The following is a 24,103-nucleotide window of genomic DNA, read 5'->3' on the forward strand; positions in this document are numbered from 1 at the left end:
GTATCAGAGATAGATTTGGTTTTCTTTGCTATGTTATTTGTGTTTGAAGAGAGCAACCTTACCTGTATTTGGGATGAGTTATGGCATAAATGATGGGGTTGTGAATGGCAGAAGCTTTGGCAATCACAGCTGGTACGGTGTTCATAAAGGGTGTCAGGAGATGGGAATACCTAAAGAAATGCAAAGTGATTATTTTTTACTGCATAGTCAGCACACAGTAAAAAACAAAAATTAGTTACAGAGTGCAGGGACTGCTTTTTACTGCTGCCACTCTCCCTCCCTTCCTCTTCTCCCAGGAGGGTAGGATGAAATAAGAGGGGCAAGGAGCAGGACCAACATACCGTCAAGGAACATTCTTTTTCAACCTAGTGCATGGGACAGATTTCATACCCATTTTATTCAAGGATCATGCCAGACTGTGCTTCAGAGAGGCACAATCTCTTTGGTGCTCCTCTTGACAAGTGCTGCTGTGTACCATATTCTACTCATGGTTGTGGCTTAAGCAGGCCACAAGCTAATCCCAGATTGTTTACAGTAAAGACCATGGGACAAGTTCAGCCTTTAATAAGCAAGTGCTGTTCCTTTGGAGTCTATGAGCTAAATTCATTAGTGACCCAAATGGTGGTGTAAGTTGGTCAGAAAAGAGCTGTAAGGGCTAAAATAGCATAACCTGCACTGATATGGCATTTAACAGGTGTGCTGAATAAGGGACGAGGGTGTTGCATGAAAAGCAGCTAACACAAGAGTGCCTGATAAATCAGCTTCCCACCTACACTTTGACTTTACCTGCCGAAAGCTGGGAACCAAAGTCAAAGAATCCTCATGCAGTGGAGGGTGGTTTTATGTTTTATTGAGAGTTTGCAGGATCTTCATCACCTGACATGTATGTTTAGAGGAGATGGTGGAAGTTCTGACTGTGGTGCTGCTAGCTTTAACAGCCCAGGTCAGGCCCCGTTCAGGTTGTCTTGATAAAAATAAAGTCAGTAGTGGAACCTACACTTAAATATCAGTAATATTGCAGGGTCAACTTGCATCAACTAGACCCTGAGTGGGTCTTTCCTTCAGCAGTGGGAATAGCAGCACACTTTGTAGAATCATTTCCCTCTCTCCCAGGGAAAGTTGCCTGTGGCTTTATGTTGTGCCCCAATGCTTTGCTGCACCAAGAAGGAACAGGGCTGCAGACTAAGGAGGCAGCTCATCATCCTTGGAATGGAGTTTTCCATCACATTCAGCCAACGGAGAAGTGTGTGTTATGTGACCAAATGGAAATGGGTCCCCAGCAGATAATATTGGAGTGTCTTCATGGGGCAGCTGACTGCAGGCATTCCTACCAGCACTAACCTAAGACTCACTTCTGGTGATAGTTTCCAGATCACAGTGTGTTCTTTTTCCTGCAGTTCTTGAAACAGGGTGGCCCCTACCCCTGCTCCTAGGACATTGATCTGGAGGATGAATTCCTTGGAGAACATAGTACTTGCTGGCAACACAGGATGTCCTGGAATGCTGTCTCCCATTTTAAGGTCGTAGTAACCTTTCAGGGGACGGATGCTTTAGTAAGATTAGTCAATAGTGCATTCAGTGAGGTAAACGGTGACACAAACTTTCTGTCATTGCTGGCCAGACACAGGAAAAACAACACCTGTGTCATGGTGGCTGGAGTGCAACAGTCCTACTGAGCCTGTATCATGTTAGCTAAATCTTCCACTCCCACAGCATGTACTGTAGTTATTAGGTTTCATTCTTTGCTTTTGTACATTTTGTTAATCTATCAGACCAGTCACCCTCAATGACTGCAAGACTGTAGTCACAGTTTCTAGGTCTGTCTCCTAATCTATGCTGTATGTGACAATGCTGTCAAGGTAAAGTCAACATAAGGCATTGGGACTTGGTCTATTAATCCCCGAGAAGGCACAGTGGCTCCCAAGGGGAACAAAAAGGTATAGCCCCAAACTGAAAAGGTTGAAGGAGAGGACAAAGGCAGTTTTCTGCTTCCTAGTGTCTGCAGTAACTCCTGCCTCAGTTCTCATAAACTCTATCACAGTCAATTTTATCCTGTATTGGTTGTTAAGTTTCAGATGCACATTTCTCATCAGATGACTGGAAAATTATAAGTAAGAGGCAGTGGTGGGTTAGTGCAAGTGTCATAAATATAAAGGGAAGGATAACAACCTTTATGTATGCAGTAACATAAATCCCTCCTGGCCAGAGGTACAGAATCCCTTACTTTTAAGGGGTTAATCAGTTCAATTAACCTGATTGGCACCTGACCAGAAGGACCAATGGGGAAAGAAGATACTTTCAAATCTGGGGAGGGGAGAACGTTCTCGTCTGTGCTCTTTTGTTGTGTGCGACCAAACAGGAAAAAGCATCTCCTAAAAAGATACATCTAAAATTACAGAAGTTGTAAGTAATAGCAAGGAAATGCGTTAGATTATCTTTTGTTTTAGCTTGTGAATTTTCCCTATGCTAAGAGGTAATTTTATTCCTGTTTTGTAACTGGGAAGCAAAGTCAGAGGGGATCCTCTGGGTTTTAAATCTTTTTATTTACCCTGTAAAGTTATCTTCCATCCTGATTTTGCAGATGTGATTCTTTTACTTTTTTTTTTAATAAAATTCTTCTTTTAAGAACCTGATTGATTTCCAGTGTCCTGAAAACCAGGGATTTGGTCTGTGCTCACTTTATTAACCTATTGGTTGGTATATTATTCTCAAGCCTCCCCAGGAAAGGGGGTGAAGGGGCTTGGGGAGATATTTTGCAGGGGATAGAGCTTCAAGTGGCCCCTCTCTGAATGTTTGTTTAAATCATTTAGTGGTGGCAGCAATACCGTCCAAGGACGAGGAATGGAATTAGTGCCTTGGGGAAGTTTTTAACCTAAGCTGGTGGAATATAAGTTTAGGGGGTCTTTCATGCGGATCCTCACATCTGTACCCCAGAGTTCAGAGTGGGGAGGGAACCCTGCCAGCAAGTATTAATCTACTAATTTTTAATTAATAATCATTAATTTTAATTTATTTTATTTTGCACTTGTATAGGGTCTTTGACCTGAGGACATCAAAGTGCTTTAAGATATTAAATCGATTTAGAAGTAGGTAGTTGGAGGACAGGGTGGCTAAGTGACTTGTTCAGTGTCACACATTAAATCAGGGGCAGAGCCTGAACAGAACCCAGGAAGGAGTCTGACTGCTTATCCCTTGCTCTTAACCAGTCCATATTAATGGATACTTTTTTTACTGGACATTATGTCTTTATTGAAAATGATTGAATAAAATGCTGACAGTTAAATAGGAGGAAAAAATGCAACACATTCCAAGATTTTTTGAAATATATTTCAGGTTAGGTCATCCATTGTTACTTTTCAGTGCAGCACCAAAAGAACTAAAGCCAGTTATGCCAGATATAGGGCCTGATATTGAGCTCACTTACACTGTTGTAATTGAGGGGTAATTCCACTGCAGCCAATGGATTTATTGCATCAGACTAGTGTAAGTGAGTGCATAATCAGGCCCAGAGAAAATAAATCAAAACAAGTTACGAATCTGTTTTGCAACCTGGAATAGCCATATGGTCATGTTCAAATATTTTAGCATTGTGAAACTTTATTTTAGAATTAATTAGCATGATTTCATGTATTGCCAATAATTAGCTTTTCTGTGCTGAAAAATCAAACTGTGAAAAATTACAACCAGCATGTGCTCCATTTACCAAATGTGTAACAAAGGATTACTCCTGAATATGTGAAGGTTTCCCATTTCCATTGTTGAGCATTAAAGTTGACAACTACTTGGCCTTTCATAATTAGCTTCTTTTACAATTTCACACCTTCTGGGCTCACTGATTTTTTTTCTTGCTAATATATTCATAATTACCCAGCAAAAGCCACCAGAGCTACAATAGAATATGGTGACCAGGAAATGATGTAAAGTAAGATGACAATCAAGGCAATTTTGGCCATTTTCCATTCATTCTTCATCTTCTGATACTGTCTCTGGGATACTTTATTAACATCAGAACCAATGTTCTGAACAGCCCTAAGGGAAATAAACCATAATTACAATGCAAAATATATGGGAGAAATTGAGCAAACAACTTAACAAAATAGAACAAAGGACTGGTCTTTAACCAGATCATGCCAACCCTCTCCAGCCCCTCTCCCCCAAGGTAATATACTATGATGTATGTAGATTATGTGTAATTGCTTTTCCACAGTAGAGGCCCTGTCCTGCTCACAATAATCAGGGGCAAAACAACCATTGACTTCAGCAGGAGCAGGATGGAGGGCTATGTGAGGAATATGTTTCCAAAATAAGGCTTCAGATTATTCAGATACCCAGATTAATCTGCATGATACCTCTAATTGTGGAAGGAGAAAATTATTTATTTACTTCTTAGGGCCAGATTTTGGCACCCTTACTCACACTGTTACGTGAGTAGATACATTGAAATCAATGGGATTGAACATGTAGTAAGGTACTGCTCACCATGAGTTAATATGGCAGAATCGGGCCCTGGTTTGGTACTCCAGTAGTTCTGATTTCACATATTCCTGATGCAAATTGTTGCACTTCGCTTAACACAAGGGTTCTCAACCTTTTTTCTTTGGGAGGCCCTCCCAACATGCTATAAAAACTCCACAGCTTGTGGGAGGGCCCTCTGGCTCCAGATGTTGGGTGGGGGGTTCAAGGCTGCTGGGGAGGGGCTTGGGAGCCCCACGGGATGGAGGGCTCAAGGGTTTTGGCTCAAAGGGCTGGGGGCTTGGGGCTTCTGCCCCTTGGGGTGGGTGGTGGCTTGGGGTTTCAGCCCCGTGGGGTGGCTTCTGCCGGGGCTTCAGCCTCACGGGGTGCCAGGTCTCAGGGCTTCAGCCCCACTGCTTCAGACCTGGGGGGCACCAGGGCTTGGCACTTCAGCCCTCCAAGTGGCTTCTGCCAGGGTTTGAGGCACCCGGGCTTTTGGGGCTTCAGCCGAAAGGAGCAGCTTCTGCTGGTGCTCAGGGCTTGGGCAGCTTCTGCCAGGGTTAAGGGTGCTGGAGCTCAGGGCTTCAGCCATGTGTGGTGTCTGGGATCAGGGCTTCTGTCCCCCAGAGTGCTGGGGCTCGGGACTCCAAGCATTGGGTACCGGGGCTCAGGGCTCTGAGCAGCCCTGCTTGGCAGATCCTCTGAAATGGCCCGCTGACCCCCGGTTGAGAATTGCTGGTTTAACACATTGCATCTTGCATCACTGCACCTTTTTTAACAAAGAGTTCATAGCCAACTTCCACCTGTTCACTTGTAGACCAATGACATTTTGCAGGGGAGTCCTTTCATAGTCCTTCTGTTGACCCATATGCAAGGGAAATTCCCTACTGGATATCCCTGTCTGTTTCAAGGCCACTTTGTGCCATGTACACATGGCATAAGTGGCTGAAGCAAACCAAAGAAACTGGCATTGAATATGCCTGTGTGCTGAACAATCACTTAGCTTTATTAGGCCTCTCTGAAGTTCCTCACACTTTATCTAGACTTGACTAACCTAAATAGTTTTGTATCATCTGCTAGATTTCTCACCTTTCTATTCACGCCTTTTCCCAAATCATTAGTAAATGTATTAAACAATGCGGGCTAAGTACCAAACCTTGGAGACCACCCCGCTCCACACACATTTAACATTTTTGCCATGTTGAAAATTCATTGTCTGTTCCTATTCTGTTTTGTCTCTTACCCATTTCCATTAAAGGAAAAAACTTGTTAAAATAGAGTTGCAAGTTTTATATATATATAGCCTTTTATATAGAGAGAGCCTTTGTTTTTATGGGGTTTATAAAACAATATATATAAACCCATAAAAACAAAGGCTCTCCCCCAAGCAAGGAATGAAAACCTAGACTATTGACAACTCACTCATTGGCATTCTTGATAGCCTTGAAGATAAAGACATAACTGTATATGATGGCAATCAGAGGAATGAAGAAAACAAAGCAGAAGAGGAGCATTGTATAGGCACGGACTGATGGGGTAAAGGTCACGTAGTCCCAGGAACAGGAAGTCAACAAACCCTCAGGAACATAAGCACCTAGGAAGAGAGAAAGAAAAAAACACATGAGCCATGAAAAGATTTTTATTGGGCATTCTGTGGAGGAACAAGTGGAAAAAGAATTCAGCATATCCCTGGGATTTGAAAAAGATCAAACCTGGCTCTGTTGGTAGAGAGAAGATGGTTAATAAGGGCACCTGTTTCTTGTTTTAAAGCACTTCTTACCATTACTGATTCCACTGCTTTATAGGCTCTTAGAATTTACTAGATCTAATGAATCAATCTTTAGACTAATAAAATAATGATTCTTTTTCATTCCAGCCTTCAGACCTGATCCAAAGCCCACTTTAGTCAATGGGACTCATTCCATTAACTTCATTGGGCTTTGGATCAGACCCATGTTTCTAAAATCATTAAAATGTCTCAATTTTTCTCTTAAATTATCACCTCTCTTGCTTGGGAGTGAAACGAAACTGACTATGCTAACCTCTGCTCTTTTAAATTCTGCAGACAACAGAAGTGTACTGTGCAATTCCAATTAACTTTGCCATGAAATAAATGTAAAAAACACATGCACATTCCTACCTGAAATAAGAAATATTCTCCTTAGAGAAACTGTGTCAGACAGTTAAAGAATAAAGCAAATTCAGCACCAAACTATTTTTAATCATTAATTTAATTGCCAGCATTTAACCAGAATGCTAACTTCTGTGGAACCAGGTCTAGAAAATATTGCACCAGGTGCTATGCTCAGATATGTCTCATTATTGTATGAGACTCAGTCTGATGGATACTATTAGAATCTAATTATAAGACAGCAGTTATAATACCCTTCAAGTAATTAGTCTGCCTCATCACATTAAGGTTCTCTCATCTAAGAGTATTTGTCATATTACTCTCTTGAAATTCTCTCATTAAGCTAAAAGCCATAATGTTAAACAGCTGGAATTTACCAACTATGCATGCTACACATTTGGGGGGAGAAAAAAATGAATAACAAAAATAACTCAATGATGTCTGACCCTGTTGCAACAGCCTGGTAGGCAAGTGAGAAAGTGCTACTTTCTCACCTCAATTTAACCCTACCTTGCCCCACCAATGGGGACCAGGCCTGCTCCAGGGGTGGGTAATGTTGGAGCTTAGGCGATTAACTGGTAGGTTCAAGTTCATCCTACTGTAGGTTAATGCTGACTGTAAGTTGGTGGCCTGAGTGAAACAAGTTAATGGTATTAGTCTAGTTTCTAACAGAGAAACAGAAATAGTGCTATCTCAGCCAACAGTAAGGGCCAAATTTTCAATTTGTCAAGATGTGAAATACGAACACATACCAATTTACACACACAAAATTAACGTGTGCAAGCAAATCAGCTACCTAATTACTACTACCTGTCATCCTTTGTTAAGATGTCAAGGGCTAAATGGGCACAGAGAGTAAACAACACTCTTACCTCAAGAATTGGTCCCTGCTAATCGGGTTGAGGCACATTGTAGGGGTGTGGAAAATTGCACTCTTCCTGCCCATACTGTACCGCTTTAAGGTATAAATAGAGGAATTCAGGTTCCACAGGCTGTCATTCTGAGCACTGAAAATCATTTTGAAAACTTAAAAACTGTGCTCATCTGTCCCCTTTACTTTTTATTGTTCAACTCTGCTGGATTGCAGAAGATTATGCACTCTTAGGGAAGCCTGTTTTGCATTATTTTTTGCCCTTTATTTTATATGTTTTTTATACAGCATGCTAATGAGATTCCCTGCAAAAGTGACAAAGTAAGATAATTAAGTGGGATATGTGCACTGCAATCTTTTCTGCTGATTAAATTGCTTAAGACTCATTAGCTATAAGCAATCTCCTTCACAGTGATTTCTTCAAACTTCATCTTAATATGTAAATTCTGTTTATTCATCCTTGTGTCTAATAGACCATTCTTTAATCCCCCCATTTTCTCCTGGTATCAGAAAATAGACTTGAATTCTATCTCACTTACTCCATCCAAAGAAGGGTGGGAGGCTCCAAGCCAAAGAGTACAGCCAGACTCCTAGAAGAATTATCAAAGCCTTCTTCTTGGACATCACCACAATGGAGGCCAGTGGTCGTGTGATCACAAAATATCTGTCCAGTGCGATTGCCATCAATGTGATCATGGATGTAATGCCAAAAAGGGCTCCACAGAAGGCATACAGTTCACAGCCTTTCAATGGAGAGTACAATAGGGTTAACCAACAGTTTTAACCATCCATGCTGGTTATACACGTATTCCTGGGAGACCACTTATCCTGTGGCCTTAGGCTAGTAACACATTACCTAATTACTTTCAGAACTCTTAAAGCAACAGGAAGTTCACTTTTCCAGCAGCAATATACTTTCCAACTGTGGGCTGGCCTTGCTAATTATATTATTCATGGATGTAAACTTCAAAGATTTACCTGCCTTTATTATTCAAGACAGTGACTTAATATATATTCACTTAACATTCACTTTTCAACTTCTGAAGTTTCTAGTGGGAGTATTTCAGAGATCCCATGGCAGCTCATTTAGTTTTCATTTTACTCTAATTCCCATGGAAAGACCTATTTCTGTAGTCACTCAGATACCGTGGAGCAACTCATATCCCAAGAGGAGGTCAGCATAGTTTCAATAAATAATTCAGACAATGGATTGGTTGTCAGTTGTTTACTTTAATTATTTGCTATTTGTGGAACATGATTGGTCACAGTTTGTTTTCTGCTGATGGACAGAAATCTTTAAATTAAGAGATAATTAATGATGAATGGGAATTAAAACGTGTAAATTCATGAAGTGTTTGAGATGCACCAACTGTTTCATTAATATCTGCAATTATACAAATAGTACAACACCCATAGAGCACATACTCATTAATATATTCAAAAGTCTGCTTTTAATTATTCAGCCAGCTCTAGAGATTAGACAGTTTGTTTATACATCTGTGTATAGTCTTTTCAGTTTTGTAACATGAAGAACTGCAGAAACAAGCATTTGTTATTATCTACTTAATTTAATGAGCAAGTCAACAATAACCAACATTTCAATACCATTCCTCTTGTTCACCTCCCCCACCACATGCATGCAAGAAATAATTGCAGCAAGAGGAAGAGTAGCCCCTGCATGGAAAGAGTCAAATGGTGGGATTCACAAAGGTATTTAGGTACCTAACTCTCATTGATTTCAGTGGGAGTTAGGCACTTAAATACCTTTGTGAATCCCACCTGAAGAGTCTTTATTCCACAGATTTGCTTAGGCCGTATAACAGATGGGCCCCATCAGATTGGCTGTATGATCTGTGTATTTGTCTCATACACAGAGGGTGAAATCCTGGCTCCACTGAACTCATTGGGAGATTAGCCATTCATTTATAAGGAGCCAGGATTTCACCTTAAATCTGAAACTCTGGTGTTGGTAGGCAGGGGGAAGGGAGAGCTCAGTGAAGCAGCACATAGCTTTGAGCCTGTGGAGAATCAGGGATGGGTCACTGGAAAGGATAGTTGGACAAGGTTTAAGAGGCAAGGATTAGACACTGAAAGTAGACAGTTTAAAATAAAAAGATAACTGACATGCATTAAAAACCAAGCAGGAGAGGGGGAGAAAGGACCAGGGGTGGATAGTTCATATGTATATTTAAATAAACCAAATCATGTTCCATTTCCTATCCAGATCACTTTCCTTGATGTTGTATCCCCTTCACCCACCTTTTGTCTGGCTTTGTCTTTATAGATTTTAAGCTCTTTGGGGCAGGGACTGTGTTTTCCTGTATGCCTCTCTCTCACTTAGCATATTTTGGGCACTGCTGTCACATAAACAACAGTAACTCATGTTTGATGAGGGATGTTTGGTAGTTTAGACCCAATGCGTGAAATACAAAGCATATTCACTGACCACACTGAGAATATTTGGTTTATATTTATATTGTAAAATCTTACATTTATTGTCAGGCTTTCTAGCAGCAGAAATATCAAGATAAAAATTCCATATTCTAGTTAATTAGTGCCAGTGGCAGATGATATGCTGGGAGCAGGTGCTCCTGGGCCTTATTCCTCTCTTTTTTAAATTCAGGTGCGAGATGATTGTGAGTGAATGCAAGCTGTGAGAGAATATGTTTGTTTATCAAACATTAGAGAAGACCTTTTTCTATCTCACTATTCTTGCAGTAATGGTATAGACTTTGTGATGTAAATATATTTATAACAAACAGAAACTACATTAGAAGAAAGTAATTTAGGTTGCAAAGTCAAGCACTCAGAAGTTAGGAAATACCAGATTTATGGTTTCCCATGCAAACTTGATTTCCCCTTTTGTGCATCCAGTATTTGCATTGAAGGAGACAAACATTCTAGAGAAAAAAAAGTATGTGATCATGTAATTAAAACTGTAACATAATGCACATGCACAAAGGGGCTCACTGAAGGTCACACAGACAATCATAAATCTGGCATTTCTTAACTTTTTAATACTTGACTTTACAACCTAAATACCCTTCTTTTAATGTAGTTTTTAGTGTAATTTCCTCTGGCTTTTTAAAGGACAAAGATAAAAACAAATTTTGATTTTTGCATCTGTATCAACTCCTTGTCATACACCTGTCCAAAATTCAAAATCAAACTCATTGAAAACTGTCAAATTTCAGCTGTTATCATATCTATACCTCTAAAATATAAATAACTCCAAGTACAGACCCAAGCTTGTTCTAAACCTTTTGACAAACTTGGACTAAGTCCTGAATGCTCAACAAAACTTGAAACCAGGCAGTTTTTATGTGCTTTCGGCTTTAGTAACTATAGTTTTGCATAGCTTTGATACTTATACTGTCAATTCTTAACTTGAAGTCATTACCATGGACAACAAACTATATTATCTTTCAGGAGATATATGTACAAACCTTTCTTGCCAAAAATCCAGTGCTTGTGGAGACTGGTAGTGAAGAAAATTGGAGCCTGTGTGATGGACATTAGGAAGTCGCTAATAGCTAGATTGATGATGAACATGTTGGCTGGAGTTCGAAGGCTCTTACTCCTACAGAGAAGAGATCAGAAGGAACATTGCTAAGCGCTGATCTGTGGGTAATTATGCCATTGCTCTTTGCTGTATGCAGTGTTATTGTAGCCATGATGGTCCCAGGATATTAGAGTGGGTGAGGCAATACCTTTTACAGGACCAACTTCTGCTGGTGAGAGAGACAACCTGTTGAGCTTACACAGAGTTCTTCTTCATGAACCAAAGAAGAGCTGTGTGTAGCTCGAAAGCTTGTCTCTCTCACCAACAGAAGTTGGTCCAATAAAATATATTCTCTCACCCACCTTGGCTCTCTATTGCTCTTTGCTGTGAGCACTGGCAGCTTCACAAATATCAAGGTGTAGAATATGTCAAGCTACATCAAACTGGCTTCTGATTTTCCTGAAGAGAGAAGTTAAATGAGACACCATCATTTTAATAGCAAACTCCTTACACTTCTTTGTGCCTTAGTAGAGGATATGGACTGGTTTTGATAACCAGCTCAGAAACAGGAATAGAAGACATTGTTCTCTGAATACTTTGACCCACTGCACCCTGTGTCCATGATTAACAGGAAATTAAAGTTGATGTACTCTATGGATTTTCTAGATCTGGGTCATGCAGAGCTGAGGGGACATTTTCCACTGCTGATGAGATTAACAGCAACTTCCAAATATGGGGATTAAGGAGGCTGACTTTATACCACATGCAGCATTTTATTTTATCTCAACTCCTCTCCATGACAGGCAGTTCACTGCACCAGGCACTGAGTTTGAAGGGACCTATTGCCATACTTATTACATACCCACCTCCATAAATTATTCGCGCGAACATAAAATAGAGTGTCCTGTAGTGTTTTTGTACAAACTTATTTGCTATTGAGAGTTCTTAATATCAGTACTTAATGATTCTGGCTTTTTATTCTGTTTGAAATTGTGACACTTTATCTAATGTCTCTACAGCTGCTTTCCTGAGTTTTCAGTCTCAGACACAATTGGCCAGATAATATGTTGCACCTCCTGAGAGCTGTAGCATAGAAGATGCATTCCAGGAGGATCAGTGTGTAGGGCAAATATTCTGTTTTGCCCCCAGTGTAACTTAGAGCTGTTCCAGGGGCACACATCATTTCAGTCACTCCCCTCCAGCCCCTGACAATCTTTGTGCATTACAAGGCTGTCTCAAGAGGTTCTGTTTTCCTAGAGAAACTGGCAGATGTTCCCTGGACCAGCCCACAATCACCAATTTTAAAGCACTGTTGCAATTGCAGTTTTAGGGGCAGCAAAATACTCAGTTACTGTTTACAAACTAACTCCTTTAGGCAGTTGGTGGTTTGTTATTGCTATGCAACTACTGATACCGCATCAATGGTGGGTATGTGTAGTATCAGTGCACCCCCAGCTCTGCAGTTCTACGCTAGTCTCCCCACCCACCTCTACATTTTTAGATAACTCCACGGAGAGACACAGCCAGCCCCACACCTGTCCCCTACCACAGACACGGCTGTTGCTGCCAGATTTCCTGCTGAGCTGCCTCTTCCAGAGTGGGACACACCACAATACTGCTCTAGTCTTCTCCCAGCTGCTGCTGTATTCTTCCCCCACCCTGTGTAGGCTGTATGGTAGCATCTTCCTGGGTGGGCAGGCCAAGTCTCAAACACCACAGAAGGGTCAATATCTGATATAAATGCTCTTGTTCAGCCTAGCTCAGTCGGCAGCGTATCAGTCTCATAATCTGAAGGTCCTGAGTTTTGTCCTCAGAGGACACATACGAGAGGATCACAAAATGGCCCCTTCTGACCTTATAGTCTATGAAACATAACAGAAAATGTTAGATGCGGGGGAGGTCGTAGTTCAGGTCAACTGCACCTGTATTCTCTTTCTATGGTCCATCAAGAGCACCCCTAGGCTTATGGCTTCCCAGCCATCTCTTCACTTGGGTGGAGATCTGCATCTCTGTCCCATCTGACCAGGGTGTTTCCAGGCTGAAGTGTTATTCCTATCGGAAGACAGGCTGTCTAAGCAGACGTACTTGCTTTCTCTTCATAGACTAATCACGGTGAATTGCCCACTGTTATAAGTTATCACATAGCTCTTTCTGAGCAAGCACAGTTTGTTCTTCAGAGAAAAGCATTATAGAGAAAACACTAAAAACAATAAAAGAACCTACACGCATGCTAAAAGTTCACCAGAGATCACCCTTTCAACATGGCCTCTGGCAGGAGCAGTCCTTGAAAGCCCTACCCAAAGGTTTTCATGTGGTTTCTACTTCATCACTCACAGTCTTATGGGGCCTTAATAGGCCAAAGTCCTTCCAACCCTTTCCTAAGGATTGGGGCCCTCTATGGACCAGAAGTCCTGTCCATTTGCTGGATCTGAACAAAAAGCCCTGAGTCAGTTTACCACCAGGTTATTTATCCCAACATCCTTTCTTTGTCCACTGGTCTCTAGAATCCAGTCTGAACCTTTGAAGAGACCTGTGAATAGGTAACAGGCCTTCAAAGGGCTGATATCCAGAGGAATTACATTAGCATAAACCCTCCATCTAGAGAAGTTACATACAATCTCACAATAACACATAAACAATTGCATTTTAAATACAATGGTTCCCAAATGTATTCAGCTTACTTAAATAAGGTTTAACTTAATTCAATAAGGTTTATCCAGGATATTGCATAACTATCACAGGGAGTTGTAACGAAAATCTGAGAGATTGGTTTGGGATACTTCCACTATCAAAACCACTAGCAGCAAATTATACTTCACCTTTCATTAAGGCCTATTTCATATGCAAGATAAGAAATACAAGGCCATGGATCTGGGTTACTTTGATGCACAGCTCATTAGTTTGAATTAGTACAATCATAATGATAGTGTTCCTGTACCACATTTCCTTAACACAATCCCACCAGTATTAAAGTCTATCCACAGGAATATTTAAGACACACAGAACAAACGAGATGTATATGTACCTGCAGAAAGCATAGATGACCAGGAAGTTACCCAGTGTTCCGGTGATCCCCACCATCAGAATGACAGTTCCAATTGTGTAGTGGGCATGGTCTGGAACATCCAGTGTAGGGAAGGCATGAGGAACATCTTGCACTGTCATTTCCTACAGAACAAGCAGGAATTCATAAATGAACAGTGGTACTTAACTGAATGTGCTAGCATCTGCTATTCTTCTGGGAGATGAGATGGATAAAGGAGGTTAAAAGCTGGATAAAAACAAACACTTTGGAGTAAACTAATCCCTTTCAAATTACATTTATTTTTATTCCTCTTTTGCAAATAAACATGGCAGGCATGATTGTATCAGCAACGTTTGAATCAAGGGCCATTTTTTTGTTTTTACTACCAGTTTAGTGTTTCAGAGATTGGAAAATCTAAAGGAGCAAACAAAAACAAAACAAAATACATAATAGTTGACAGAAATACACTGGGACTCTATTGCATTTGACCTCAAGGAATGCTGTAAATAACAGCAAGTTTGTTCTTTGTAATTTTCATCCGATGAGAATTTCAATGCCTGTGGTAAAGTTTGATTTCTATTATTTCCTTAAATCATTGGCTAGTTTTCTAATAAATAAATATTACACATCTTTAGTGAAAATGGTAAGTCCAGTCGATAAACACTTGTTTATTCAAGCCTTTAATACAGTAGAAATCTGGTTTCTCCCATTGACTAACCAGTGCTGAATTACTAATACCCTCATGACCTGATTACCTTGTAGTGTTGAACAACACTGTTCCTTACAGATTAAATTGAGGATTGAAAAAAACAAACAAACATTTTTTTAAACATTTGTGTTCGATACAAGTTCCATTTTTATCATGGCCCCAACTTTGTGACTTAGACAATAACAGCTAAGAGGCATGGTGACCTGATAGCAGTGGAAGATGGAAGGGGAATGATACCCAAAGTGTCACCACCCTGCCCACTTTTGACATGCATACCCTGAGCATGTAACTTTCTATGGTCCTAATGGATCAGCACAATTCAGAAGCATAGGCAAGATACAGTCCTCCCATGCTAGCTAATTTGCAGGAAAATCCCAAATTGTGCTACATGGGGACCTAACCTCTTTCAGACATAAACAAGTCAATGTCTAAATAATAGGAAAGGGTATTTTGCACCTCAGCATAGGTGAGGTCAAGGATCTATTCTCCTGCAATAATTCTAATCCTCCCCAAAAGGAATTTAACTCTTGATGCCAGGACAAGCCACCACAGATGCCTATAGCCTTGCCACCAGTTCTCAGTCCAAGATGATATATCCAGATTGAAAATATTGGCTTCACAGTCCAAGAGATGCACATCACCTGGTCAAAAGAGCCCATAGCCATCATAGGTAATGCTCCTGTGATTCAGAATCAGACCTCTGGCCCCTAGATGAAGGAGCTAAAACTCATCGGTCAGTTAATATCTTTCTGCACCTATTCCACTGCCATTGATCTGCATGTGCCAAAATAGTAGTAGCTCAGACCACGCTAATATGATCTCTGGAAAAAGCAAAGAGCAATCCTGTTTCACATGGATTAACAGCTCAGTTCTCTTATCTACAACCAAGCTTTTCCCACTCTGAGATGCAGAACAATAACTTTGGGGTGGTGAGGGTGCTGTCATCACAGCTCATAATTCAAGGGAGTTAGCTGATGCCATCACATGCCATGATTACTGAACTGCAAGAATCAGACTGGTCCAGAATAAAGCCAAGTTGAGATGCTTGCTGACATGCAGCTACCCACTTCTGAGCCCAGCACAGGATGCCTACTATCCAGATCACAGCCTCTCCTGTGACCAGTCAGTAGCTGTCTCATGACTTTACTTGCTGATCGTGATCAGCTGGGGATCAGATGGTTTGGGTCAATTATCAGATCCAAGTGGGAAGGAGTCATAAAAGGCTAGGGGAACCCCACTGGGGAAGAGTGTTGCAGGAGGGGGATTCTCTCCTGTGACTAGTCCTGTGGGGATAGGACAGCATGAGGGAGGCATGTGGCCATGTTAAACCCCAGGCAGGTGGCCAGGAAATAGTCTGAAAATAAGGATCTACCTTGTGAAGAGCCAGACTGGTGGGCCTGGGGAACCCTGAGAATCAGTGATCTGTAAGAAAGCATAAAAGAACTAAGCCCAGAAAGGGTGGAAGACCCTTCTATTTTATGGGACCATTGTTTACTTATCAATGCTCCATCTGGGTACAGACAAGGGGCCAGAAGGTGCTGTGAGACAGAAGGGAGTGCTGTGCAGGCTGACCCTGCTGTAAATACAGATGATCCAAGCAAATCCCTGAGGGGAAAGGAAGGAAGGTATGAGCTCCCCACTCCCAGCAGTTATCTGCAGGATTGCCAACAAATTGAGAGGGGAGGGGTGTTCCATTTCCTGTGCAGTACAGGAGCAGGCCAGACTAGTAGAAGCAGCTGGAAAACATGTCTCTAAATTGTCATGTTTAATGTTGTTAAGAGGGATATGGAAGTGCTCAGCTGGAGCATCTCCTACCAAGAATGCAGGAGAAGGGATGGAAAGTAGGGTTCTCAAGAGTGTTGTGTGGTATGGTGAGGGCAGGGATAGCAGTCTTCCCAGAAATGCAGAACAGACAATATGCATCTCCTGGCAAGTGGGGGTGGAGTGGTAGGAAGAGGCCTACTTCCTGCCAGCACTAGCTGCCAGCTAATCCTAACACTCCTTATCTGTTCTAGAACTAACTGATAGCAGCCATCCTAATAAAGGAGGCCTGCCAGTGGATGAGGCAGCTAGGACATGGGGTTGCCACCTCTGAGGCAGAAAACTGCAACTCCCCCGTATCCCTCCCAGGCACCCAACTGACCCTCTCTTCTTCCCCTCTGTGGGACCCACTCCCACACTTGCCTGTGCCCCTCCCCACCCCGGGCTACACTGCATTATGCAGACCCGCGTCCAACCACCCATATCCCAGACTTCCTAGTGCCCACCCACAACCTGACAACTCTAAGTTTGTGCCTGGTGAAGGGGGGGAAACTTGACTGTCCACCAAACATGACTGTCCAGAGGACAAAAACATAGGCCCATGGGATTGTGGGATACTTTTGGAGTATTCAGAGCATGAATCCCATTGGGCTGCATCTACATTGCAGAGCAATAGGGCTAGAATCCCGGGTCCCAGCTTGATGCAGACTCAACTTTCCACCCTAGCGAGGTCCTGGGACCCTGGGTCTGAGCCCTGGGTTAGAGCAATTTGGGATAGATAGAAGAGGGAGTTAGACTTGAGCCTCATTTCAAACCCTGGGCATACACTGCAGTGTCATACCCTATACTGCAATGTAAGCCCAGACTCAGACTTGACCTAAAACTCCTTCTGTCTACACGCAAATCTCTTGCACTTGGATCTAGGGTCACAGGATCCTGTGGGGGCTGAGGGTCCGAGCTTGCATCAAACTGGGACCCAGAGTTTCAGCCCTCTTGCTCTTCAGTGTAGATGCTGCCCCACTGAACTCATGCTCTGGGAGTCCCCCAAAAGTATCCCACAGTCCCATGGACCAATTTCCTTTGGCAATTCTTGGGATAGAGAGGACAATCGACTCTAGGGAAATGGAAACAGCCCCCCTTGGTGTAGTGCAGCAGTTTGGTGAGTCGGCATTTAACCCTTCTGACTGCCAAGGTGCAAATACCTCAGAGACATCTGTGTTTGCAATGGAGACAGAACAGAAGTCTTTTGGAAAGTGCACTGCTTCCTGTTTGTGGGAGCACAGCCAGATTTTGGTAAATCTCTGGTACAAGGCCCTCAAAACAGTGGACTTTAGTAAGAGCACGAAGAATGATCATGCATACCAGCAAATAGCGAAGAAGCTGGCAGCACTGAAAATTTACTGGAATGGTGTGACCAGTGCAAGGAGCAGATTAAGCAGCTGAAGATTGTGTACAGGAAAACAAGACCCACACCTCAGGCAACTTGCTGACAGCATGTCCATTTTAGGAGTTTGACTGGGATCTGACTGCATAGAGCCAATGCTGGTGCATGCTAGCCTGCCCATGTGGGTTGGTACTCTGCTGGCCCCTGAATCCAGCATGGGGACCAATGAGAGCCAGCAGCAGGTGCAGAGTGAGGCCAGCAAAATGACTCTGTTGTTGAAACTAGATCCAGAGGAGCCTTTGATACAGATGCAGCAGTGGCACCTGGTGGGGCTGTACTCAGAGGAGCTGTTTGATGCCCCCCAAAGGACCCAAAGCCAAAGTTATTAGAAGCCCGAGCTAGCAGGGTATCTCTGCTAGTGGCAGATTGTATATCAGTGCCTTGGCTTCCCTCCTGTTACTCCGTGGAGTTCAAAATGGTGACCAGGAAATGCAAACAGTAAACACACCTCGAAAGTGAATTTTTACTGGGAAGGCACAGACTTTTGCTAGGGCATTCCTGTTTCTTAAAAACAGTAACCTTACATTGCCATGTCTGTACCTACGCCGCTCTGTAACCACTCAGCAGTTGACGAACCACATGGAAACAGTGAACTGGGGGAGGGGGCAGTGTGTTCCATTTACAAATCGAGTCCGTTTTAGTTAAATGGAGTCCATAGGTGACAAAATCATTTGATATCCCTTTGTGGATATCTGCAAACTTGTCCTGAAGCAGGAACTCCAGATAGTTCGTCACATTTCAGGGAAGGACTTATTTTCCAGGCCCTCCTTAGTAGCTGACCGATCCACTCTGCCCATAGATGTGCTGTCACTTTATGTTTGAATACTTCGATTGCACACACTGCAGGTTTCCCACCAACAGCTTGGAATAACATCGCCCTTTGCCAACTGGGCCCCACAAGAACTGTTAAGTCCTCCAAAATGTGGAAGGCCTAAAATGATAGAAAAAGCTTTTGTGACATGGCCACTGACTCCGCCCCCCCCCCCCAACCCCAAGTAGTTCTGCAATTTTTAGGGGGAAAGAAAACAGCTTTGAATTTTTAAACTTACCATTGTCTCTGCACTTATTTCGCTGTGACTAATCAGTCCATGTCCAGGGAGCTTCTGTTGTCTGAAGCATCCCACTCAGAATCTACTAAAGTTCAGTCTTGAAAAGTAACATCTCTGCACTTATTTCGCTGTGACTAATCAGGCCATGTCCAAGGAGCTTCTTTGGTTTAAAGCATCCCTCTCAGAATCTATTAAAGTTCAGTCTTGAAAAGTAACATTTTATGCCTTGAAGTTTCACAAGGACTTGTTCTGTGCTCCTTCTCTGGGGTATTTAAGGCTATAACCCTCTGTGTCTTGTCCTGTTCCAGGCCCCTCAATCTCTCCTGGCTGCAGCATCTCCACAGCTCACCCACAGTTCAGTGCAAGCTTGTCCCCAGATACCTTCACAGACCATTCCAAGGGAAAGCATTTCCATGATGAATTTATGGTTGAAGTTCTGGACAGGGCCAACATACAGGTCCAGTACCAAAGACAAAGGGAATTACAGCCAGAGGAAAGGCAGGTTGGCTGCACAGTTTGAGGACAGGGTTTCAGCACAGGAACAGGCACTCGCTTCACAGTTCCTGGAACAGGAACAGCGGCTGAGGGAGGGGGACAGAGCTCCTCAGAAAGGATTGCTTGAGTGGCTCATATCACTACTGGCCGCAAGAGCATCAGCTCCTGCTGCATTACCCATATCATGGCCTGAGCCCCTCAGTGGTACTGTGATGCAGACCAGAAACAGCTTGAGTGGCCCATGCAGTTGAGTGCACCCCTCTCCTGCCCAGTGCCAGGTTCATGGGGAAAGGAGAATGTAGGGGACAGTCAACAGTAGGGAGGTTTCTGTATTGTACATGGCTTCATTGTTTGCACTTGTCCATGGCACTTTTTTCTTTAAGGTTCTCTTGTTTCTGGTATTTTGGTGTGGTAATGGCAGCTGGCCTGCCTGGCAATGGTTAAATGTTGTTTCCTGTCACAGGATGAAAGCACAAGCAACAGAAGTTCTTCGAAAGATGCATCCTCCATGTTGTTGGCTACATTAACTGGAAGCGTGCAGACCAAAATGACTCCTTGGCAGGGTGTGCTGGTGGTCTATTCAAACCTCCTGTAATGTGCAGGGAGGACAGAAAAGTTTTCCTATGGTGCACCACAGTCAAAGGGCTAGAGTGACCACATTTTGGGAGAACACTAGGGCATCTGGGATATGGTTGATTTGACTCAGGTATATGTGCTGTAGTGTGGATACCAGAGCCCTGGGTTCAAGCCTGGGCTAGACAATTCTTAACCTAGGGATTACAATCAGTGTAGATGGTCCAGCCCTGGGTCCCCTTAACCCTGGTCTTACATTACAGTGTAGACATATGCTATGGGACCTGTGGGCTGTAGTTGAAGCAGCTGCCAGCATCCCTCTATGTGCATGCAGCTATGATTGCCAGCTGCAATGTGCTGGGAGGAGGGGTTCACTTGAAACTTACAAGTAATTTGAAAATACCTGAGTCCGGCAACTCAGGAGAAAAACTGTCCAGGCTGGTTAAAAAGAGGTCAGGTGGCAACCTTAATTGGAGTTGGGCCGAGGCCAACCCCTCCTGACTTTACCTCACAGTCTCCCCCTCTAGTTTCCTTCTATAACATGGCACTCATTGCTATGGTGGTACCCTTTTGTGTCAGTGGCATCCCAATTATTTTGAACGTTATGCAAATAGTGGCTACCTTCTATTCTCAATTAGCCCTCTGAGGTTGGCTGTGTCAGCTAGCGTTAATGGGGATACTTTGAATTTAGACTGGTGTAAGTGATAGCCAAACCTGGCCACAGGAGTGGCTGTGGAATTTTACTTGTGATTATCACTGCTTGCTTACAGAGGACCTACCTGCAGCTAGACTAGTCAGTAAGCCACATTCCTTGGTATTTCTACATTAATGGGATTTAAACATATGGCAAGCTGTCTGAGGCATGGTTGTGGCAGATTATCTGTAGGGGAAAATATTAATATTACATTAAGGTTGACCATTTAATTTCATAAGAGTTGAGAAATTCACAGTTTAGGTTTCTACAGCAAGTATGACTCAGCCACATAGCATAGAAATATAAATGGGGATTTTGCGTGAGTAGAGATTGCATAATTTGGCCCTCAGACAGTACAGTACAGTAACACAAAATACTGTATCAATAATAGGGGTCTGCATTCAAATTACTTTAAAGGAGAAAATAAATCTCCTTTTCTAACACAGTAAAACTGAGATTGGAACATTTTTAATTGTTATAATACACAGACCTGATTAAGGTTTTCTATATGAAAAACCAGTTCTCTATTTTTTCTGTGGTGTTTGCCTGTATTTGTCTTTTTACACAGACCTTGGTCATGATAATAGAAGTACAACAACTGAAGGAACTTGTCATGGTTAAAAAGAACAAATTGCAAAAATGCCTTTGATTTGAATTAAAATAATAAATAACTACAAGCCAGGATTAAGTACAAAAACGATCATATACAATGAATAAGTAAAGTCCAATTAGAGAGGAAGGCTATTTAAAGGAAAATACAAGTTTGGAAACAAATCATCTAGGAAGGAAATCACTCAGGACCAAAAGTAAATGTCAAGGCTTAATAACAAGTATATGTATAATAAATGGCAAAAGAAAAATTTTTGGTAGAGAGGTATTAAAGATGGGCCAAAGTCACAAAATGTGGATCTACATTACAATCTGAATTTTCCCAATGTTTTGCCATTCTTTAGGAGGATAATGCCTACTTTTAAAACATTTTTCATTTCATATTTCTTCCTGAAAAGTAAGGGCCTTATCAAAAGAAAGTGGAAAGACTTTAATTGACTTAAAAGGCATTGGATCAGGTCCTAAGTGCTCAAAACTGGGTTAGCATACATAGCTCTCATTGACATCAGTAGGGGAACAAAATGTTTGCATCACTGAGTAGAATCTGGCTCTAGATTTTCTAAATAGAATTATAGGTCAAAAGAAGCCGCGGGGGAGGGAGGAGGAGGAGGAGGGAGAGAAACTGCTTAAGGAAATCAGGTCAGCTGGACAATCAAGAAGTAAGACAATTCATATTGCTTTTGTCTATTGTTTCCACAGCACACGGGCCTTGTTTAGTCTCTGTTCCCCATTGTCATCTGAAGGTATTAGTACTTAAAAAAGAATGCAGTAACCATTGTTGTGGTCCTTGTCAAGGCAAGGTTACAGGTACCTTACCCGTTGATTGCATAACTCTGTGGGAGCATTTAGATTGAGTTTCTATATAGCACTGTTCCCTTATGTATTCTTCTACGGAGCACTCCTTCACTATACAGGTTATAGAGGAGGCAAGAAAAACAACAAAGCATACCACATATTTTACCCTTTAAAACAGACACTGCTGTTTTTGTTTCATATAACGTGGCTCAGGATATCAAGTGTTTTATGGAGAAACTAAAACTGTGAGCTGAAAGGTTAAGGGCTTCCTGCAGGTGAAGAATGTCCCTCAGCTTTCCTTGAGCCAACCAAGAGCGAAGGGAATAAAGACACTTGCATCTGAGGCTTTTACCACTGGGTGCCAGTATACACACAGGTTTCAGAGTAGCAGCCCTGTTAGTCTGTATTCGCAAAAAGAAAAGGAGTACTTGTGGCACCTTAGAGACTAACAAATTTTTTTGAGCATAAGCTTTCGTGAGCTACAGCTCCTTTTCTCCTTTACTCCTTTTCTTTTTGAGTATACATACAGGCTCATTGTGCTGAGGATGTGTTAGCATGGTACTAAATCTGCAGAAACAATTCATTGGGAAAAAGCAGGCTTCCTTCGTATTGTATTAGACAATTACATGTTACACATCTCTCAGTAACACAAATATTGACATTGTGAAAATCATTGAGGAAATAGATTGCAGGGAGCCCACTCCATTACAGGGGCTATACCAACGCAAGGGCTATAGAATCAAATCATCTAGGTGTGGACTGCATTTCAGGGATATGTGTGAATGTGAAGGTTAGTTTTACAGTAATACCCAAGCATATATGAAAACCTGGATAATAACACAGCAATTTGTTCAAGGTTTTCAGCTCTGGCAGTCATACCACATTTGGTTTGGAGGCTTTGTTAGGTATTGTTTGCTTGCTATGGAATATAGAAAATGCCATACCAGATCAGGCCAAAGACTACTGTCCTACCTCTGGCAGTGGCCAGTACCATAAGTTTTAGAGAAAGGTGTAAGTTATAGAAGTAGTTTTCTTCTCACCCTAGGCAGTTTAACATTTGGTTTATACCTTGAAGCTGGAAGGCTGTTTTATCTCTTGTATATGATAACCCTAAAGGAAGATATTTTTATTATCCGTATAAATGTGTAATCCTTTTCTAAATCTCATTATGCTCTGTGCCTCAATAGAGTCTTGTGGCAGGGAATTCCAGTTTCATCATGTTAGCATACCTTTCTTTCCAGCAGTTTTAAGTGTGTCATTGTGGAAGCACTAGAAGAAAGGGACAAGTCTGGGTTTCCTGATGTGAATGCATATCACACATTCCTTGGACACTTAACTCCTAGTGACATCCATGGAAGTTTGGAGTGTGACAAGAGTGCAGGATCAAGCCTATACTACCTAAAACATAGAGTGAATATATTTGTAATTGCAGTGAAGGCTGGTGTTTGGATGGTACTCTGCAGAAGACAAGGAGTAGAAACAGGGAGAACAGTATTTTTTTTCTGAGGGGTGAACTTAATACTTGCCAATGTCCTCTAACACAACATCTAAAACAGAAGTGAATATATTTTTAGTTAATATGCAGTAAGCTTTTCTGAGGCTTGGGTTACTTTTGGGGGTTGGGAGAAAAGGAAGTGTTTGATAGCCAGACAATTTTGTCCAAATCTCACTCCTCTAGACCTGACACTGGAGGTGTCAAAAAGATATAGACCCTTATTGTTCTGTATGAAATATCAGTGGCCCTAAATGGTTATAATTAAGGCAGAATTCCTCTAGGAACCTTTGAGGAATGAATGCAATAGCTGGTTGACTACCCCGAAAAGGGGGCAATGTCTACACCCCTCTATGCCTGGCCAGATCCGCTGGCTAGTGCTGGGGAAGAAGAGGGGCAAACTTCAGGCAGCCAGGGTATCTACCACTCATGAAGGATGCTAGGAAGGGAGAGGACCTGTACTCTTCAATGGGATCCTGTCCAGTCCCTGTACATGGGCAC

At 42.2% G+C, this 24,103-nt stretch overlaps 1 protein-coding gene and 1 long non-coding RNA gene across 2 annotated transcripts in view; one reads left to right on the top strand and one right to left on the bottom strand.

Moving 5' to 3' along the window:
• The window catches only part of LOC142072780 (uncharacterized), an 86,389-nt gene that overhangs the window by 18,837 nt on the left and 43,449 nt on the right, over positions 1 to 24,103 (top strand). The window lies entirely within an intron of this gene.
• The window catches only part of OPN4 (opsin 4), a 41,844-nt gene that overhangs the window by 14,642 nt on the left and 3,099 nt on the right, over positions 1 to 24,103 (bottom strand). Inside the window, exons 2-7 of the mRNA XM_048858872.2 lie at positions 13,982 to 14,124; positions 10,901 to 11,034; positions 7,994 to 8,197; positions 5,875 to 6,046; positions 3,868 to 4,029; positions 63 to 170 (exon numbers count right to left, since the gene is read on the bottom strand). Of these exons, the coding sequence (XP_048714829.1) occupies positions 63 to 170; positions 3,868 to 4,029; positions 5,875 to 6,046; positions 7,994 to 8,197; positions 10,901 to 11,034; positions 13,982 to 14,124 (923 nt within the window). The remainder of the gene's footprint in view (positions 1 to 62; positions 171 to 3,867; positions 4,030 to 5,874; positions 6,047 to 7,993; positions 8,198 to 10,900; positions 11,035 to 13,981; positions 14,125 to 24,103) is intronic.

Source organism: Caretta caretta, chromosome 7 (assembly GCF_965140235.1).
Source record: "Caretta caretta isolate rCarCar2 chromosome 7, rCarCar1.hap1, whole genome shotgun sequence".
NCBI lineage: Eukaryota > Metazoa > Chordata > Testudines > Cheloniidae > Caretta > Caretta caretta.